At 36.3% G+C, this 17,186-nt stretch overlaps 1 protein-coding gene across 2 annotated transcripts in view; it reads left to right on the top strand.

The window, feature by feature from the left end:
• Window positions 1-16,688, top strand: part of CUL3 (cullin 3) — a gene marked incomplete at its 5' end in the record, with an annotated part of 91,960 nt that extends 75,272 nt beyond the window's left edge. For both annotated transcript variants that reach the window (XM_084246898.1, XM_084246897.1), the window contains 3 exons: window positions 6,871-7,057; window positions 13,168-13,313; window positions 16,503-16,688. In XM_084246898.1, the coding sequence (XP_084103024.1) occupies window positions 6,871-7,057; window positions 13,168-13,313; window positions 16,503-16,634 (465 nt within the window). In that variant the 3' untranslated portion in view covers window positions 16,635-16,688. The remainder of the gene's footprint in view (window positions 1-6,870; window positions 7,058-13,167; window positions 13,314-16,502) is intronic.
• Window positions 16,689-17,186: the final 498 nt, after the last annotated feature.

Here is a 17,186-nt window from a genome sequence, read left to right as displayed (position 1 = left end):
TGATGCTGCTGGTCTTTTTAATTTAACCTTTTAGCTGGTATGTAATTACATATCATTGTGGATTTAATTTGCCTTTCTTTGATGACTGATGATGTTGAACATCTTTTATGTGTTTATGTGCCACTTGTATGTCTTGTTTGGGGAGGTGTCTGTTCATATATTTATTGGGATTTTAAAAGGCTCCTTACAGATTCTGGATACAAACTCTTTTTTTCAGACCTGTGTGCTGTGAATATTTGTTCACAGGCTGTTCCTTGTCTTCATTTTTTTTTAAATGTATGTTTTAAACAACAGAATTTTTAAATACTGACAAAAGATTAGGAACTACTAATGTCCTGCCTAAGAAACTGTTGGCGATCCTGAATTTACAAAGATGATCTTCTATTTTTTCTAAGTGGTTTATAGTTTTTGCTGTTACAGCTAGGCCTATGACCTGTTTCAAGTAAATTTTGTTGTATGGTATGAGGGTTAAGAAAGTTACTTTACATACAAAATTGTTCATTCTTGCATCATGTCAGAAGTACTATTCCTTTTGAATTATGTTGGTACCTTTATTAAAGTCAGTTGAATATAAACTTGAAATACTTGCGTCTATTTCTGCTCTCTGATCTGTTTTATTTCTATATCATTGTGTTAATTTTACATTTTCTTGATAGTGTCAAATTTATTTTTGCACCCATTTTTTTCCCCTTTGAGTAGCTAATTGTTATAAAGTGCTTTGACTTTTTTTTACTTACTTCCCTCCCCCATTAAGCCATGATTTGATTTAATTCATTCAGTCTTTTCTAGTACCTTTAAAGGGTGTGTTGGCGTTGATAAGAGAATCATGTGATTTTTACTAAGTTTAAGATAAGGAATATTTTCAAAAGCTGCAAAATTACTGTCATACACTTAATTGAAAACCAATTTGCAGATATAGGTAAACATAGTAATAAATACCTTTTGGGTTTGAAATTAAAAACAAGTCTCAGCCTACCTTAATACCTATCCTCCATATTACCATTTAGGTGATATGATTAAGAGATGACCTTTTTTTGTGATGGACCTCAGGAGATGTTTTAAAACCTAAGTGTGTTAGTTTGATGCCTGAGTTAAGGGATTTTTTGCTCTTAGGTATTTCCAGGTGTGTCTTAAGTAATAAACAACCTTAATTTTTAAGCACAAGTTATATATAGTTGAGTCCAAAAAATATTGATTAAGCAACTATTAAATATCTTATTCAAACATTGTAAGTCTTCAAACACACTTGTAAATCGTCACTAACAGTTAAAATCAGTTTGTATACAAAAACACATCTGTTGGTTAATTTTAGTGTTTCAAACTTAGAATTTTCTCTTCCCCAACCAGTTTGAGGTCACATGCTGATGAACAGTGTTAGGTACAAGGTAAAAATTAAGTAGAAAATTCCTGATATTTCAAATTTTAGCTAAGTCAGTAACTGGAAGCCTAGCGCATAAGTGGCATACATAGAATGCCATTCCTATGACCACAGATCTTCTGGCTGTTCACGTCTCAAACCAGTATTGTGAGAAGGCACATTGTCTTTACATTGTCTTTATTCATATTAGGTGTTTACTATATATAGTCTGCATAAATTTTAACTAGCTAGTTCTTCTGCAGAAATCATATCCAAATCAGGAAAAATAGTTTAAAATGTTGAATAATTTTCAAAAAGGATGATTTTTTTTTTTTTAAGATTTATTTATTTATTTATACAAGCATTGGGTACAGTCAGAAGCGCGGGAGGGTGCGAGGATTCTCCAGAGCCAGAGCGGGGAGCAGAGCAGGCAGAAGGACCGAAGTACACTGCTGAGGGGAGCAGCGGGCGGCAGGAGAGGTCTGCGCGCCATGTGGGACCCTCCTATGGTGGCCGGGGAGCAGCTGGGAATCGAACCGGCGCTGCAGAGGCTGTGGGCAGCTTCGCAACCCAGCGCTCAACCGCTGCGCCACCGGGGAGGCCCTAAAAAGGATGATCTTTTATCTTTAAATTTTCTCTATGAGTTCAGTAAAGAATGGTGTGTTCATGGTTTAATGCTGCATAACAAATTTTAGAACTTGGAGTTTTAAAGCAGCCATGACAATATATTATCTCTTGTTGTTTCTTTGGGTAAGGGATTCAGCAGGGACTCAATTGGTTGTTTCTGGGTCAGAGTCTTATAAGATCTCTTTAAGATGTCAATTGGGGCGTCAGACATTTTATGTTTGGAATTGGAAAATACACATCCAAGATGTTGGTGTATACTTTTGCATGGTTGGCTGATTGCTAAGAGGTCTTAATTTCTCCACATGGATCTTAACACTTGATTGGTTGATTGTCCTTATCTCCTGGTGGTTTTTCTCTCTAGAGTTAGCAATCCAAGAGACTTAGGCAGAACTTGCATTACCTCTGTGACCTAGCCTTGGAAGTCATGTATTGTTACTTCCTCATTTTCTTAGTCACTGAAGTCAGTCTTGAAATACCAGGGCCCCACAGAAGGGTAAAATAAACCATACCAGAATCATTGTGGTCCATCTTGGAAACTACCTAGAAATGGTGGGGTTTATTTGTAGTGTCGCATTTACTCCATAATAATCAGGCTACTCAGATTTTTTGTCTTGTTATATAGTATTTGAATGAGTGCAAAGTCCACTTACTGTGATTGAAAACCCCTAAAATCAGGAAATAGTTATAGTTCATACCTTTGATTTTATTAACTAGCATTTGGTTTTTGAAAGAGTATGAACATTAATACATATTTTCTGGAGTTCATTTAAAAGATTTTCTAAGATGAATATGAAATATAAAAACTATGCACAATAGCAGTTACTATCAGACAGTATAAGTAGAAAATCATTAAATGGCATTTATAGTATTTCATCAAGAAAGTTACTGCAGACAAGTACATAACTTCATAATATATAGAGGGAAATGGTTGGAAGAAAAAGGAGAAATAGACAATTCCACAATTATAGAAAGCCCTCATAATTTTACTGACCAGACAATAGATACTTTTTGAAAGAGTTATTTATGCATAGAAGACCTGGGGTGTAAGTCAAAGTGTGGGAAGTGGGAGCTGGTGAGAGGATGCACCAGAGACAGAGTGGAGGACAGAACAGGCAGACCTACTGAAATACACTGCTGAGGGGAGCAGCGGGCGAGAGGAGAGGTCTGCTGTGCCATATGTAGGTAAGCTCCCTACCGGGGGATTGAACTCAGGCTGCATTGGTGAAATTAAATCTCTGTGACACCAGGGAGGCCCCCAGGCAATAAGTATAAAAGGGAATATAGACGATTGGAGTAACACAGCAAATTAAAATTGAAAGCTGTACAGAGAATTTTGAACTCAGAAAGCAAAATACACATATATCTTGGTTGTCATAACCTTATTACTAAAACTAAACCAGGAAGATACAGAAAAGGAGCAGGAAACCTCTGGTTATTCAGTGAGTGCACAAGTATTAAATAAAAGATCAGTGGTCATATTCAGCAATGTGTTGAAAGATTAAGCACTGTGTCCAAATAGAATTTATCCATAGAATTCAAAGAAGGAATTTGTTTATAGAAAGGTACTGAGATTTTATAATAACAACTAAAGCACTTGATGTATTGCCTGACACCATTTTAAGGAGAAAATCAATTTGTGATCTCTATAGGTGAACAAAAAGCATTTCCTAAAAGTCAGTCCTCGTTTATTTATTTATTTATTAGAGATTTATTTATTTATTTATTTATTTATTTATACCAGCACTGGGTACAGTCAGAAGCGCGGGAGGGTGAGAGAATCCACCAGAGCCAGAGCGGGGAACAGAGCAGAACAGAGTGACGAAATACACTGCTGAGGGGAGCAGCGGGCAGCAGGAGAGGTCTGCGTGCCATGTGGGACCCTCGCTGGGTGGCCGGGAATCAAACTGGTGCTTCAGAGGCTGCGGGCAGCCTCGCAGCCCATCGCTCAACTGCTGCACCACCAGGGGAGGCCCAATCCTCGTTTATTAACAGGGTGTAGAACTCATAGCCACGTAAGCATAGAATGAGGTACCTAATGTCATAAAGTCTATCTACTGAGACACCTAAGCAACAGTAGTTAGTAGTAAAATATTTGACACATTTATATTCAAGTTAGGAACAAATTAGGATACTTGCCTTTACTACTACTACTAAGCCTAAGGTCTGTAGACCCTAACTAAGAAGAGAAGATGAAACTTAAAATTTGGTCAGGAGTTGACCAAATTTATAGACAGTGTTATGGGCAACTATGAGGTCAACTGAGAAACCATCCTCTGAAAAGAGTCATTTGAAAAAGCAACCTTTCTGTAAACCAAAATTTAATATACAGTAACAAAATTGATATTTCAGTAAGAACCATAATCTTGCTAGGAATCATTTTAGCAAGAACGGTAGAAGACTTGTCAAAAATACAGTAAAAACAAAGGAATATAAAAAGTAAATGTCCCGGAATGGGAAAACTCTGTTGTAAAGGAGTTTTGTTTTTGTTTTTTTTTTTAAGTCATCTATAAATTCACTGAAATCCCCGAGAGCACCTACAAAAAATTTGTGTTCTATGTGACTTGACAAGCTAATGCCAGAATTAATCTGGACAAAATGCCTAATAATAGGCAACAGGCATTTTGGAGGAACAGGGGTTTGGAGGGGGGATGTCCACTAAGTGTAAGGAATTTGTCCTAATATCAAAATATGCCTTAAGTCAAAATTATTTTTAACAAATGCACACAAATCTTTTGTTTGAACAAATTATAGGGTCCAGAAACAAATATATAGAGATATGTTTGGGTGATGAATTTGCTATTTCTCACTAAACTGGGTTAAAATACTTGCTTCTTCATTTGTTGGAATGGGGGGAGAGCTGTGTGGGACTTTAGTTACATATATGAGGTCAGATACAAAATTAAATTCCACATTGCTAGAGGCACAAGTCTGTAATGTAATAGAAGAAAGTATAAAATATTTTGATAAACTTGACATAAGACATTTTTTTGAAAACAGGAAAAGACAAATTATGTTGGGGAGGCTAAGAGTATTCCCTAAGAACTTTCCTCCTATGAAGTCAAAAGTGTTTAAGCAAGTTGAAGCACAGTTTGTGAGTGCTTTATCAGATAGAAAATCCTTATAACTTGAGGACCAGATGCAGATCTAGAAATCTTTGGAAAGCCTGACATTTTACACAAACACAAAAATGCATGGTCTGACACAAAATTTGATGATGATTCATATGATGATTGAATATGGAATTTCCTATAGCTTAATCTCTTAATGCTGACATAGAAAGTCTCCAAGAAATTAATAGAGGCATTCTTTTCATGTGATCCGATTTATGTTTAGCACTTATACTAGTGTTTAGATCAACATGTACATGTAGATGCATGTATGTATGTACATTTGTGTTCCTGGGTATGTAGATATATAGGAAAAGGCATAGAGGGCTACTTAAGGGATTGTAATAGTTACCTCTGTAATTGTAAAATATCACCTAAGAAGGTTTTTGGAGTTCTTACATGATTATCATTGGAATATATAAATAAGTCACTTAGCATCTACATAATTGCAGTCAACATTATATTAACTATTAGTACCTATTTAATTTGCTAGTGTTAACCGTTTTTAGTATTTGAAGTGTTTAAAGTAGGTACCAGAGATCATATGAAGCAAAGGACAGTGTGTATTATCACTAACATTTACATTTCTTTCTATTCTCACTTACCTGAGAGTCCTTAGAAAAACCTAAAAGTGCTGCTCAGAGCCTCTTGTAAAAGGGCTACCACTCCTTGCCTGCTTTTCCTGAGTTGCTTTTGAGAAAGAAATAGCTTTATACAGTGAATAATCACAGTAATGTAATCCAGAATAAAGACTTGTATCTGTCATCCTCGTTGACATGTAGGAACTAAATCGTAGCATATAATTCTCTTGCTGTCCCACTGAGATAAGAAAATAGTGAGTTAGGGCCTCCCCTGGTGGCGCAGCAGGTTGAGCGCCTCGCTGGGAAGCTGTCCACAGCCCCTGCGGCGTGGGTTCGATTCCTGGCCGGCCTGGCGAGAATCCCACACGGCAAGGCAGCCCTCTCCTGTCTCGCCCACTGCTCCCCTCAACAGTGTATTTCGTCAGTCTGCCTGTTCTGTTCCCCGCTCTGTCTCTGGTTGGTCCTCTCACCCTCCAGCGCATCTGGCCTGTACCCCAGTTCTTGCATGAATAAATAAATCTTTAAAAGAAAAAGAAAATAGTTAATAAGTCATGTATTCAGTTTTCTCTTGACTTTTTTTTTTATTCATACAGTAATATGTAGCCAGCATTATTGCTGCACTTCCAAACAGTTTTCTTACTGATTTTCATGTTTAGTATTAATAACCAGGTATTTTTTTCCTTCATTTGGTTATACAAGCAGTAAGTGTGGACAACTTGGATTGTGAGTTTTGATTGTGTGATAGAAGGCCTGAACTCAGGCTTTACATTGCTGCTTTCTGCGAAAGAAGTCGCTTAGCACAATAGAGCAGTGTTGATAAACTTGGAAGGAAGAAATAGACTACTTCTAAATTAGGATTTGGCATGCTATCATGTGTCATTGATTTCTATCATATGTTCATTAACGTTTCAGTTTTACATAAATATTAAAGCAAGTCCTTGATAATTGTTGCTGGTTTATGTTTTTAGACCTAGGTATATATTATATACCATGAAGCAAGTACACAGGTCTTTTCAATATTTGGTCACTTGAATAGTATTTTCCTCCAGTTTGTTCAAATAGCTGAAATTTTAGTGAAGTATAATAATCAAGGGATTTTTGTTGTTGTGGTAAAAAATATTTCTTTAATGGAATTCTCTCTACTGCTTGGTTTTAATTTTTCAAAAAGTCTAATTATGTCAGTATGATGAAATTGCAGGAAATTCAGCAAGAGACAGATATTCCTGAAAGAGAACTTGTTCGAGCCCTGCAGTCCCTCGCCTGTGGTAAACCAACACAGCGGGTTCTTACCAAAGAACCCAAATCAAAGGAAATAGAAAATGGTCACATATTTACAGTTAATGATCAGTTCACATCCAAACTACACAGAGTCAAGATTCAAACAGGTATATGGAATTATATTTTTCCCTTACTCTAATAGTTTTTTATGTTGGATTTCTATCATTAAAAATCAAAGCTTTTCTGGTACTGCATGATACATAAAAGCAGCTGGTTTTTTTGGTATGTGTTCCTGTCAAAATGCACTTGAATCCAAGTGAAGCAAGTAATTCACACTGAAAAGTGTTTCCATGTGGTTTCTGACAAAGTACAGTTTTGTGAACATATTGATAGTTGTAGAATAATTGTTTCTAACAGGTTGCGTTAACTAATAGACATCTGTTTTTAAAACTGATTTAAAAGATTCTCAGAATTGGTAAATATAGTTGGATCTTCAGATCCAACTATATTTTGAGAAATATTTTTAAGTTTAAATTACAAAAATTAGAAATAGAGTCCTGCAGCTTACAAACATAGATAGGACCCTATTGTGAATAGTTTTTAATATGGCTCTATTTTTATGTTCTGAATGAGCAATCTGTTTATTGTATTTTTAGCATAATGTTAGATACTTGTTTTCTGTTTAAGGCGGAAAAGGCACTCTATCTTTGCTATGTTTAAACCACAAATGTAATTTGCTCTGTGATTTCAAGACTAATATTAGATAATTCATCCATTACAGCCAATATATGTGTAATGAAATAGCATTTTAGAAGATAAAGTTTTAAATAATTATAATTTTCTGATGTTAAAAAAACTTGTATTATATGTACATTGTCTTTTCAGATTTATATTAATGTTAATTATGTACTTGATTGCTGGAATACATTGATTCAGGAACTTCTTACAATTTTGTTTTTATTTTTGTTCTATTTGGATTTAGATCCAACAGTGTGGTATTTCAGTTAAAGTTTGAACTACTTTATCCTATAGTTGCAAACCCTATCATTATATCTGTTTTTGGAACACAGATGTATATTAAAATAAAACAGAATTGTGCTGAGTCATAGAATAAAATACCTTTTCTTCCCTAATGCAAGACACAGGATTTCATAGTTTCATAGCATATACAGATTTTTGATTTTAGACTTGCTTGAATCCTAGGTTTAGTGAAAAATGTATATCTGAGTTACCTAGCCTTATTTACTCTTAAATAAATAGCTGTCTTTACAATTTCAGATGCTCACACACCCAGTAGTGATATTACTAGGTGTTATTGTTAATAATGTCTGAATTTTTAATTTTTTTGTTAAATGGGTTGTATAGTATTTTAGATCTGATAGGAATATAGAAAATAGGAAAATAGTTCTGTAACTATACATAAAGATTTTACATACCTCTTAAAAGTTCTTTTTAGCTATAAAAGCCTTACGTTTACATTTTGGAATGTTTTTTAAATTATCTTGGCTCTTGTTGATAATTTATGTATGTTAAAAATTTTTTCTCTGGTGGTAAATATTGTGACCACATAGGCTTTTTTTAAGTTGTCAAGGTTCATGTTTGCCTTTTGGAGAAAGTACTCTAGCCCTTATTCAAACACTTACTTGATGAGTCTAGATTTGATCTACTGGAATCACTTAGCTTTTCTTCAGAAAAAATATAGCAATAAATGGTGAAAATACAGGCAGTAGTTTTTGAGCATTTTTAATGTGAATGAAAATTTAAAAATGAGAACTTTAAAGATGCCACTGGATTCCTGCTTGCATGTTTAAAAGGGGTTTGTTAAAAGAGAGGAAACTGTCAGGATAATATCAGCTGATGTTTAATGGTTGTTTACCAGAGGCTAGGTGTTCCATTCCTTTGGATTCCACAGGGAGAAAAGGTAATTAATCTGGTGAGGAGACTGAACTTTTTTTTTTCTTTCAAAAATAGAGCAATACTTAACCTCAGTTTCCTGAAATTATATGCTTAATTTGGTGGGCAAATGCATTTTCTAAAAAATCCAAAACAAGGTCCATCACTTTAATCAAATTTATGTCTAGACCCTGTCTATCAAATGTAAAAGAAATAAAAAGGAATTCATTTTTAAAACATTTGCAGCTGAAGAGCTGAGAAAATGAAGTGGGATTAGAGATTCCATTAAAGAAGGTGAAATTTGGTGATCATGATATTCCTACATTCTAATGTTTGATTCCTCCTCCTCCTCCCATAGTACCTATATGGAAGAGTGGACTTCATTCTCCAGGCTCCATGCTTAGTTTTCAAAAATCTGCGCTTAATCCAGAATTTTTCACCACCTTCCATAGTGTCCCAGGGAAACTGCGAACCTACCTTTACTGTTTTTTCTAACTGTAGTTAGCAATGAAGTACTGAAGCAAAAAGTTAAAAGACTACTCGAATAACACTAGCTTTGGAAAAAATTAGATTTGCTGTAAATTACAGTTTCCATAGTTGACCATCTTCATCACCACAACCACCCACCTTCTTTTCCTTTCCCCCAGATGTGTCTAAATACCTGTGTCCCCACTTACATAAGTAAGCACCTTTGTTAAGCCCTTCTTAGGTGTAGAGTATTGTGTTAGGCTGTGGGAGTGAGCTACTGGCCTCACATTTTTAAAAACAACACCACAATCCTCCCATGTATCTTTTTTGCACGTTAAATAGTACATCTATTTAGAGTGATCAAATCCAGATGAATCAAGTGGATTATTTTTTAATACTTCTTTTCCTTCTTTTAGTTTAAATATTAAATATTAAAATATTAAAACAGCACCACAATCCTCCCATGTATCTGTTTTGCACGTTAAATAGTATATCTATTTAGAGTGATCAAATCCAGATGAATCAAGTGGATTATTTTTTAATACTTCTTTTCCTTCTTTTAGTTTAAATATTTTCAAATCCACAGAAAAGGTAAAAAATGCTTTAATGGACATTGTATAGCCATAACCTATTACCAGTCACTAAAATTTTCCCACATTTGTTTGAGTGCCCTTGCCTCCCCTGTCCCCCATCCGCCCTTCCATATGTGTATATTTGCTACAGCATTTTAAATTAATTTGCAACCATTATTTACATTTCCTCCCTAAGTTTTTCACTCAGCCTTAGAACGAGATACTTTCCCACGTAATTGCTACCATATCACAAAAATTGAATAATTCTGTGCACCTCATGCCACCCATAATTATGTATCTTCAGTTTTCTTAAAAATCCCTTTATAGACCATACATGGCAAACCCACAGCCTATATACATCATACTCAGTGGTGAAAGACAGAAAGCTTGTCCTCAAAGATCTGGTATAAGACTTAATGCCCCTTTTACCACTGTAGTTACTAGAGTCCTAACTAAAGCAGTTACATAAGAAAAAGATATAAAAGGCATCAAAATTGGAAAACAAGACCTATTAACTATCACTACTTGCAGATGACATATTATACATAGACTACCATAAAGGCTCCACTAAAAAACTAATTGAAGTAAGTCATCACAGTGACGTGTACTGTAACAGTTACAAAGTGAATTTATAGAAATCATTTGCACTGTAAAACATTGCTAAGAAAAATAGAAGACCCAAAAATGGAAAGGTATACCCTGCTCATGGACTGGAAGAATTAACAGTGTTAAAATGGTCATCTTACCCAGAGCAATACACAGATTGACTAAAATCCCAGTCAAGACTCCAGTGTGGCATTCTTCTAAGAAACATAGAAGACATTACTGAATAATGTCAGACATTACTGAAATTCATGTGGAGCCGCAAGAGATGCCAAATAGCCAAAACAATCCTGGCTAAAAAAAAAGGAAGAGTGGTAGTTTCATGCTCTCAGACTTCACACTGTACTGCTGAGCTACAATAATCAGCAAAGTATTGTACTGGAACAAAAAACACACTCAGACCAATGAAATAGAATTGATAGACCAGAAATCAGCGCCCACATCTATAGATAAGTAATCTGAGATGCCAAGAGTGTCCACCTTGGAGAAAAAAGAACAATTGGGAAAAGTGGGCAGCCAGATGCAAAAGAATGAAACCAGAAAAACAGCTCACACCTTACTCAAAATTTAACTCAAAATGGATTGAAGGTACGAATTAAGACCCGGTCATAAATACACTTAAGAAAACAGGTGAAACACTCCATGTCATTGGCTTTAGTGATGTCTCCAACAAGGGAAACAAAAGTAAATATAAACAAATGTACTACATCAAACTAAAAAGCTGCGCAGCGAAAGAATATCAGTAAAACAAAAACACCCAACTAAATGGGAGAAAATATTTGCACATAATTCATATGAAAAAGGGCAGATACCCCAAATTTATTAAGAACTCATGCAGTTCAACAAAAAGAAAACCCAATCAAAAAATAGAAGAGCTAAATAGACACTTACCTAAAGATACGTAGATGGCCAAGACATGTAGATGCACATGAAAAAATGTGCATCATATATCAGGGAAATACAAATCAAAACCTGAATGACACACCTGTCATACCTGTGGGAATGGCCCATATCAAAAAATACCAGAAACAAGGTTGTTGAGGATCTGGAGAAAAAGGAACCTTTTGTATACTGGTGGTGGAAATTTAGTCTGGTTCAGCCCATGTGGAAAACAGTATATTCCTCAGAATGTTAAAAATAGTTCTGTTACATGGTCCAGCAATCCGACCCCTTCTAGCTACCCAGAGAATGCAAAAACACTAATTCGGAGGTATATAAGCACTCCTGCATTCATTGCAGCACTGTTTACAATAGCCAACTTATGGGAAAAACTTAAATGCCCAAAGGCAAGGGGATTAGCAGGATGTGGGGGTAGAGGGGTGTACCTATACACACATGGACTACTGCTCAGCTATAAAAAGTGAACTCTTGGCACTTACAACAAGAAGGATGTAACTGGAGAGCTAAGCAGAATAAAGTCTCAAGGAGAGAGAAAAATACTGAATGGTTTCACTTAAATGTACAACATAGAGAAACAAAACGATGGAATTGACCAAACTAAACTGATAGCCCCTAAAAATCTGACAGTGGACTTGGGGGACAAGGTTGGAGGGGTGGACTGTAGTGGAGGACCATAATGTACCTTGGTGGTCATAAGGTGTGGAGATACTCATCTGAAGAATGTGCTCTTGTGCCACTGAATCACGTACAGTGTTGTTAACTAATTTTATCTCAGTTTAAAAAAGATGCTTTTTCGTGCCCTCTTTCAGATTCAGGATGCAATCAAGGTTTCCATGTTTCCTTGATTTTTATGTCTCCAATTCTATTTAGTTTAAACCAATGTCTTTTTTTTTTTTTTTTTTTTTTTTTTTGGTGGACATTGTCTTTATTGGGGAAAAGCATTATTTTTTCTTGGTAGACTATTTTGATCTAATTTTGCTTTTTTTTTTTTTTTTTTTTTTTTTTGCCTAAGACTGATTATATTAACTTGGGAAAAGACACTGTAGCTGTATTGTTAAAGTATAATGGTCATGCACAACAAAATGATCTGCTAGATTGTATAGTTTGCTAGCCCATGGGGGTGCCAGCATTGTGTCACATATGGTTCTTAGTGATTTTGAACCTTTTTACCTCCAGAAATTTCACGTCTCCTGTTGATAACTGCCAATAGGAGTAATATACAGATACAGTTAGCATCTTTTCCTCCTACTTCTCTTAGAGCCAAGTTGTAGGAGAAATGGACTGCTGTATTTGCTCTCTCAGCGGTTGTAGGACTTCTCCTAAAGATTGGAATACAGTGTGCATAATTTATGATAATTCGATTGTGACTTAAAAATAGTTACATGCCAAGAAATTGTTAGATATGTGGTGGAAATACAAGTGAATTACTAAGTCATTATGGAATTCCTTTAACTGATACCCTACTGATAGATTTATTTATTGGTACAGCTAAATTTTGGCAGTATAGATACTCTTTCTTCCTCTTAAGGCCTTAGAGAGTGTACCTACATCTTGAGTTTAAAACATGAATTATTCTCCTAAGATACTTTTGGTGTGGTTTAAAAGTCACATGCAGTGAAAATTATTTGCTGTTATGTCATTGTTATTTAGAATATATCAGATACTGAATTACTTACATATTGAGTGTTAACTTGAATTAAATACAGGTGAATACTCAGAGGTTGAATTTAGTTTTACTCTTGAGGACAATGCTAACTGTTACTGTTTGCTTATGAACCAGATATTTTCATTACAGTTGAAACTACATGCTAATTACACGGTAAATGTTATTTCTATTTTAGTTGCTGCCAAACAAGGTGAATCTGACCCAGAAAGAAAAGAAACAAGACAAAAAGTAGACGACGACAGGAAACACGAGATAGAAGCTGCTATAGTGCGGATAATGAAATCTAGGAAGAAGATGCAGCACAATGTGCTGGTAGCAGAGGTGAGGACACTGGACTGATATAGAATGAGCAAAAAACCACTAGCGATTTAGTTAGGAAAGTACAGTATTCAACTAACTTAAGATACAGTTTTAAAATGAAGAAACAAAGTCAGGTGATACTAGGAAAATGCAACTTGATGATGAAACGGCAGAATGTTGAAATAGGCGCACGCTTTCTGAGAATTAATGTTTACGTTGAAAGTGGAATAGAGAATGATCTAGTCAATGATGAAGAGAAAAATGTTCCCTGCTGTTAATTTTTTATGTAAAAGTACCTTTAGATCTAAAAATTAATGGTTACTATAAAATGCTTTTACTTTGTAAGTGAGGGAGCTGAGGAGGGACGACCTCTTGAAATGCCGTTAAAGTGGTTAAGAGATGGTCACGTCTGAGTAAAGCATTGGTGGAGGATGGAGAGTTGAATGAAGACACATGGGAAGTAGAATTGACTGGAGTTTTTGACTGACAGTGGGATATGAAAGTTGTCAAAAATGATTCCGTCTGTGGCTTGATTTACTAGATAGAGGTTGGTTCTTTTGACCAAAGAGAGGGACAGTTAACTGTGTTTCACATGTTAGTATCATTTTATATAAGTTAACTGTATCACATGACAAGAGAATTACAAGAGGTGATAATTTAAAAAATCATGAAAAGTCCAAATCAGTTACATGCTGGAGACAACATCGACAATTTGGTGACTGGATATTTTTCCCAGACAATTTATGGACAAGTAAGAGTGGGCATTCGATGACAGTGACTGGAGAAGTAAATGGAGGTGAAGTAGTCCAGAAAGGGACTTGTCCTTTGGGATGTTGTGGGAAAGGACAGCAGTACTAGTGGACTAACTGTAGGGTCAGGGGTGCAGATTTTGATTTTCTGGATGGAGAGATAATTGAACATGTTTCCTGAACAAAGAAGTAATGCTTAAAAACAAAATGGAATGAGAGGACAATTGATGTGCCAACGTTTAGAAAGGGAAAGACAGGAGTGTGTAGAGTATGCAGCGTAGTAGATGTGGTAACAGAGACATTTCTGAACATGCCCCTTCCTGATAGCACCACGCAGGGTGCAGGGGCCTGTACTGATCAAGGGCGAATACAGGAGTGGATGAGTGGATGTGTGTAAGATGGCGGGAATCAAAGAAATTTTGAACTGAAATGACCTCTTCCCCCGCTTTGCATCGGGTGTGGATCATGTAGGGCTTCCATTTAGGAACATAAGTAGAGTGAGAAATTTGAAATTGTGTTTGTCAAGAATGATGCTCACGAACTTGCTGAACTTGAATATTGTACATTTGTCTTACTGGTCTCTACCAGAAATTAGCATAAATTTTTGTCAGTGACCAGTTGGCAGCTTGAAAGTAGTCACAGACAACAAATGGGGTCCAGTAAGAATTCACAAAGACAGGCTGTGGGCTTGTTGACTCTTGGTCTGCACAAAAGGTTTAAAAACTACAATTTTACTGGGCAGAGAACTAGAGAGTACATTTCAAATAAGGCGGCACTGGAATGGGTGTTCATGGAATAGATTAGAGGAGTTTAGGGATGATTGTATTCTCTCTAGACCCTGTCAGGAAGGAGGTACTGTCAAGTCATTAGTAGCATCGGGGGAAGGGTCAGAAAGTGAGAGAGCTTTCAGGTGAATGTGAGAAAGAGGTTGCTGATACTGAAGTGATAATACTAGAAGTTTGATTCTGGGTGGAGAGGGAAGTGCCTGAGGTTCAGATTTCAGTCCATTGTGGCTTTGGGAAATGAACTAAAGCAACAGAAATGGTAGGAAAGACAGCTTTCAGGTCTGTGGATGTGGTGTAAGAGCAGGGTGATACGTGGGAGGCGCATAGACTTTGGGGAACGGAATGGTTTAGATTCTCATCTCTGAGTTACTGGCTCTGCTCTGTTTACTAATGTATGCGTAGCTTTTCCTCTGACTTATTTTCCTCATTTGTAAAATGAGACCACCAACTCTGCAGGTTAAATTTATTAAATGAGCAAGTGTATAAAAAATGACTGATACAGTGCAGAGTCAGACTTTTGGTGCTGAGATAGTTACTGTTTTACGTTTTAATACCTAGAATCCTGACAGCAGTTGGAGAAAGGAAGAACAAACATATGTAGCATATTAGTAGTATTCTAAAGCATCACTACATCTATTAATTTATTTGCTACCCACTGCAACGTCATAAGATTGAGTGGCTTACCCAAGTTCCCAGTGCTAGTAAATGGGAGCACTGAAGCTTGAATCCAGGCAATCCTGAGTTGTGCTCTTAAACACGTTATGTGTCACCTAAATTCTTTGGATTAGAAGTAGAAGTCGGTAGATAATAGCATCAAAAAGGTTACAACTGTCAGGGAGCATATGTCACAGTAGTATATTCAACTGATTCCAACTACTAGTCTACTATAGCATTCACATTCTGATGTGAGGAGGAGGTAAGTTCTAACCATACATGTTGAAATAAAATCTTTTTCAATTTTCTGTATTTTTAATTTTGCTAATCAAATTACTAAACTTTGATTTGAGGTGTTTTGGTGTTTTTTTTTTTTGAGATTTATTTTTTTATTTTATACAAGAACCGGGGTACAGTCCAGATGCATGGGAGGGTGAGAGGATTCACCAGAGCCAGAGCGGGGAACAGAACAGGCAGACTGACTAAATACACTGCTGAGGGGGGCAGCCGGCGCGACAGGAGAGGTCTGCCCTGCCACGCCGCTGCAGAGGCTGAGGACAGCTTCACAGTGCTGCTATGCGGCGCTCAACCGCCTGTGCCACCAGGGGAGGTCCTGATTTGAGTTTTAAAATGGCACGTCAGGGGCCTCCCTGGTGTTGCAAGGGATTAAGTTGTAGCACTATGAAGCTATCCACAGCCACTGCAGCACGAATTCTATCCCCAGCCAGGGAGCTGACCCACATGGCGCAGCAGACCTCTCCTCTCTAGCTCACTGATCCCTTCAGCAGTATATTTCAGTAGATCGGCTGTTCTGCTCCCCACTCTGTCTCTGGTGAATCCTTTCACCCCCTGCACCTCTGGCTTGCAACCTAGCTCTTGTATGCATAAATAAATAAATCTTTAAAATAAAATGGCATGGCAGTGTTATTCAAAGATAAGGATTTTTGTCTGTTGATACAGAAATATACTTAAATTTTTGGAGATAGGAATTACTTTTTTTTTTTTTTTCCTTCTCTTTATAGGTAACTCAGCAGTTGAAGGCTCGATTCTTACCAAGTCCAGTTGTTATTAAGAAACGTATTGAAGGACTTATTGAGAGAGAATATTTGGCACGAACACCTGAGGATCGCAAAGTATACACATATGTAGCATAAAATGCGTTCAGAAATTTGATTTATTCTTGGACTGTATTCTAAGCATGGACTGGGAAGTTCTTTTAAATCATTAAATATTAAGACGACCATCTCTTCTATTAAATTACAGTACATGTTCTAGACCATTCAGATCAAGCCTTTACTCCCTTTGAGAGTTTCAACATCGATTGAGCTTCAGGCTTTACAACGTTTATCCCTGTAGAGACCATCTTTCCAGTTCCTCGGGAAAATGTGAATGTGCTGCGTTTTGTTTTCAGTACTGTACAAACCAGGAAAAAAATAAAACAAAAATTTAGAAAAATACAGCTCATTAAAATAAAATTGTTGGATTTCATTTCCCCAGGTCTTCAGTGTTGATGTAAATGTGTTTTTGTAGTGTTGCTTAGCACTTTGCGCATTGTATAAGTTGGGTAACAAAATGGTATAAGAATCGACACAATTCCCAGTTATATTGCTCTGCTTAAGACATTTCGTTAGCTAATCTTGTTTAATTTAAAGGTTTGATAAATAATACAAAGACCCAAGCATACATTTTAAGCATGCTTTCTTCAC

This window comes from Talpa europaea (assembly GCF_964194135.1).
Source record: "Talpa europaea genome assembly, chromosome: 1".
Classification (NCBI taxonomy): domain Eukaryota; kingdom Metazoa; phylum Chordata; class Mammalia; order Eulipotyphla; family Talpidae; genus Talpa; species Talpa europaea.
This window is presented reverse-complemented; position numbering and strand designations above follow the sequence as displayed.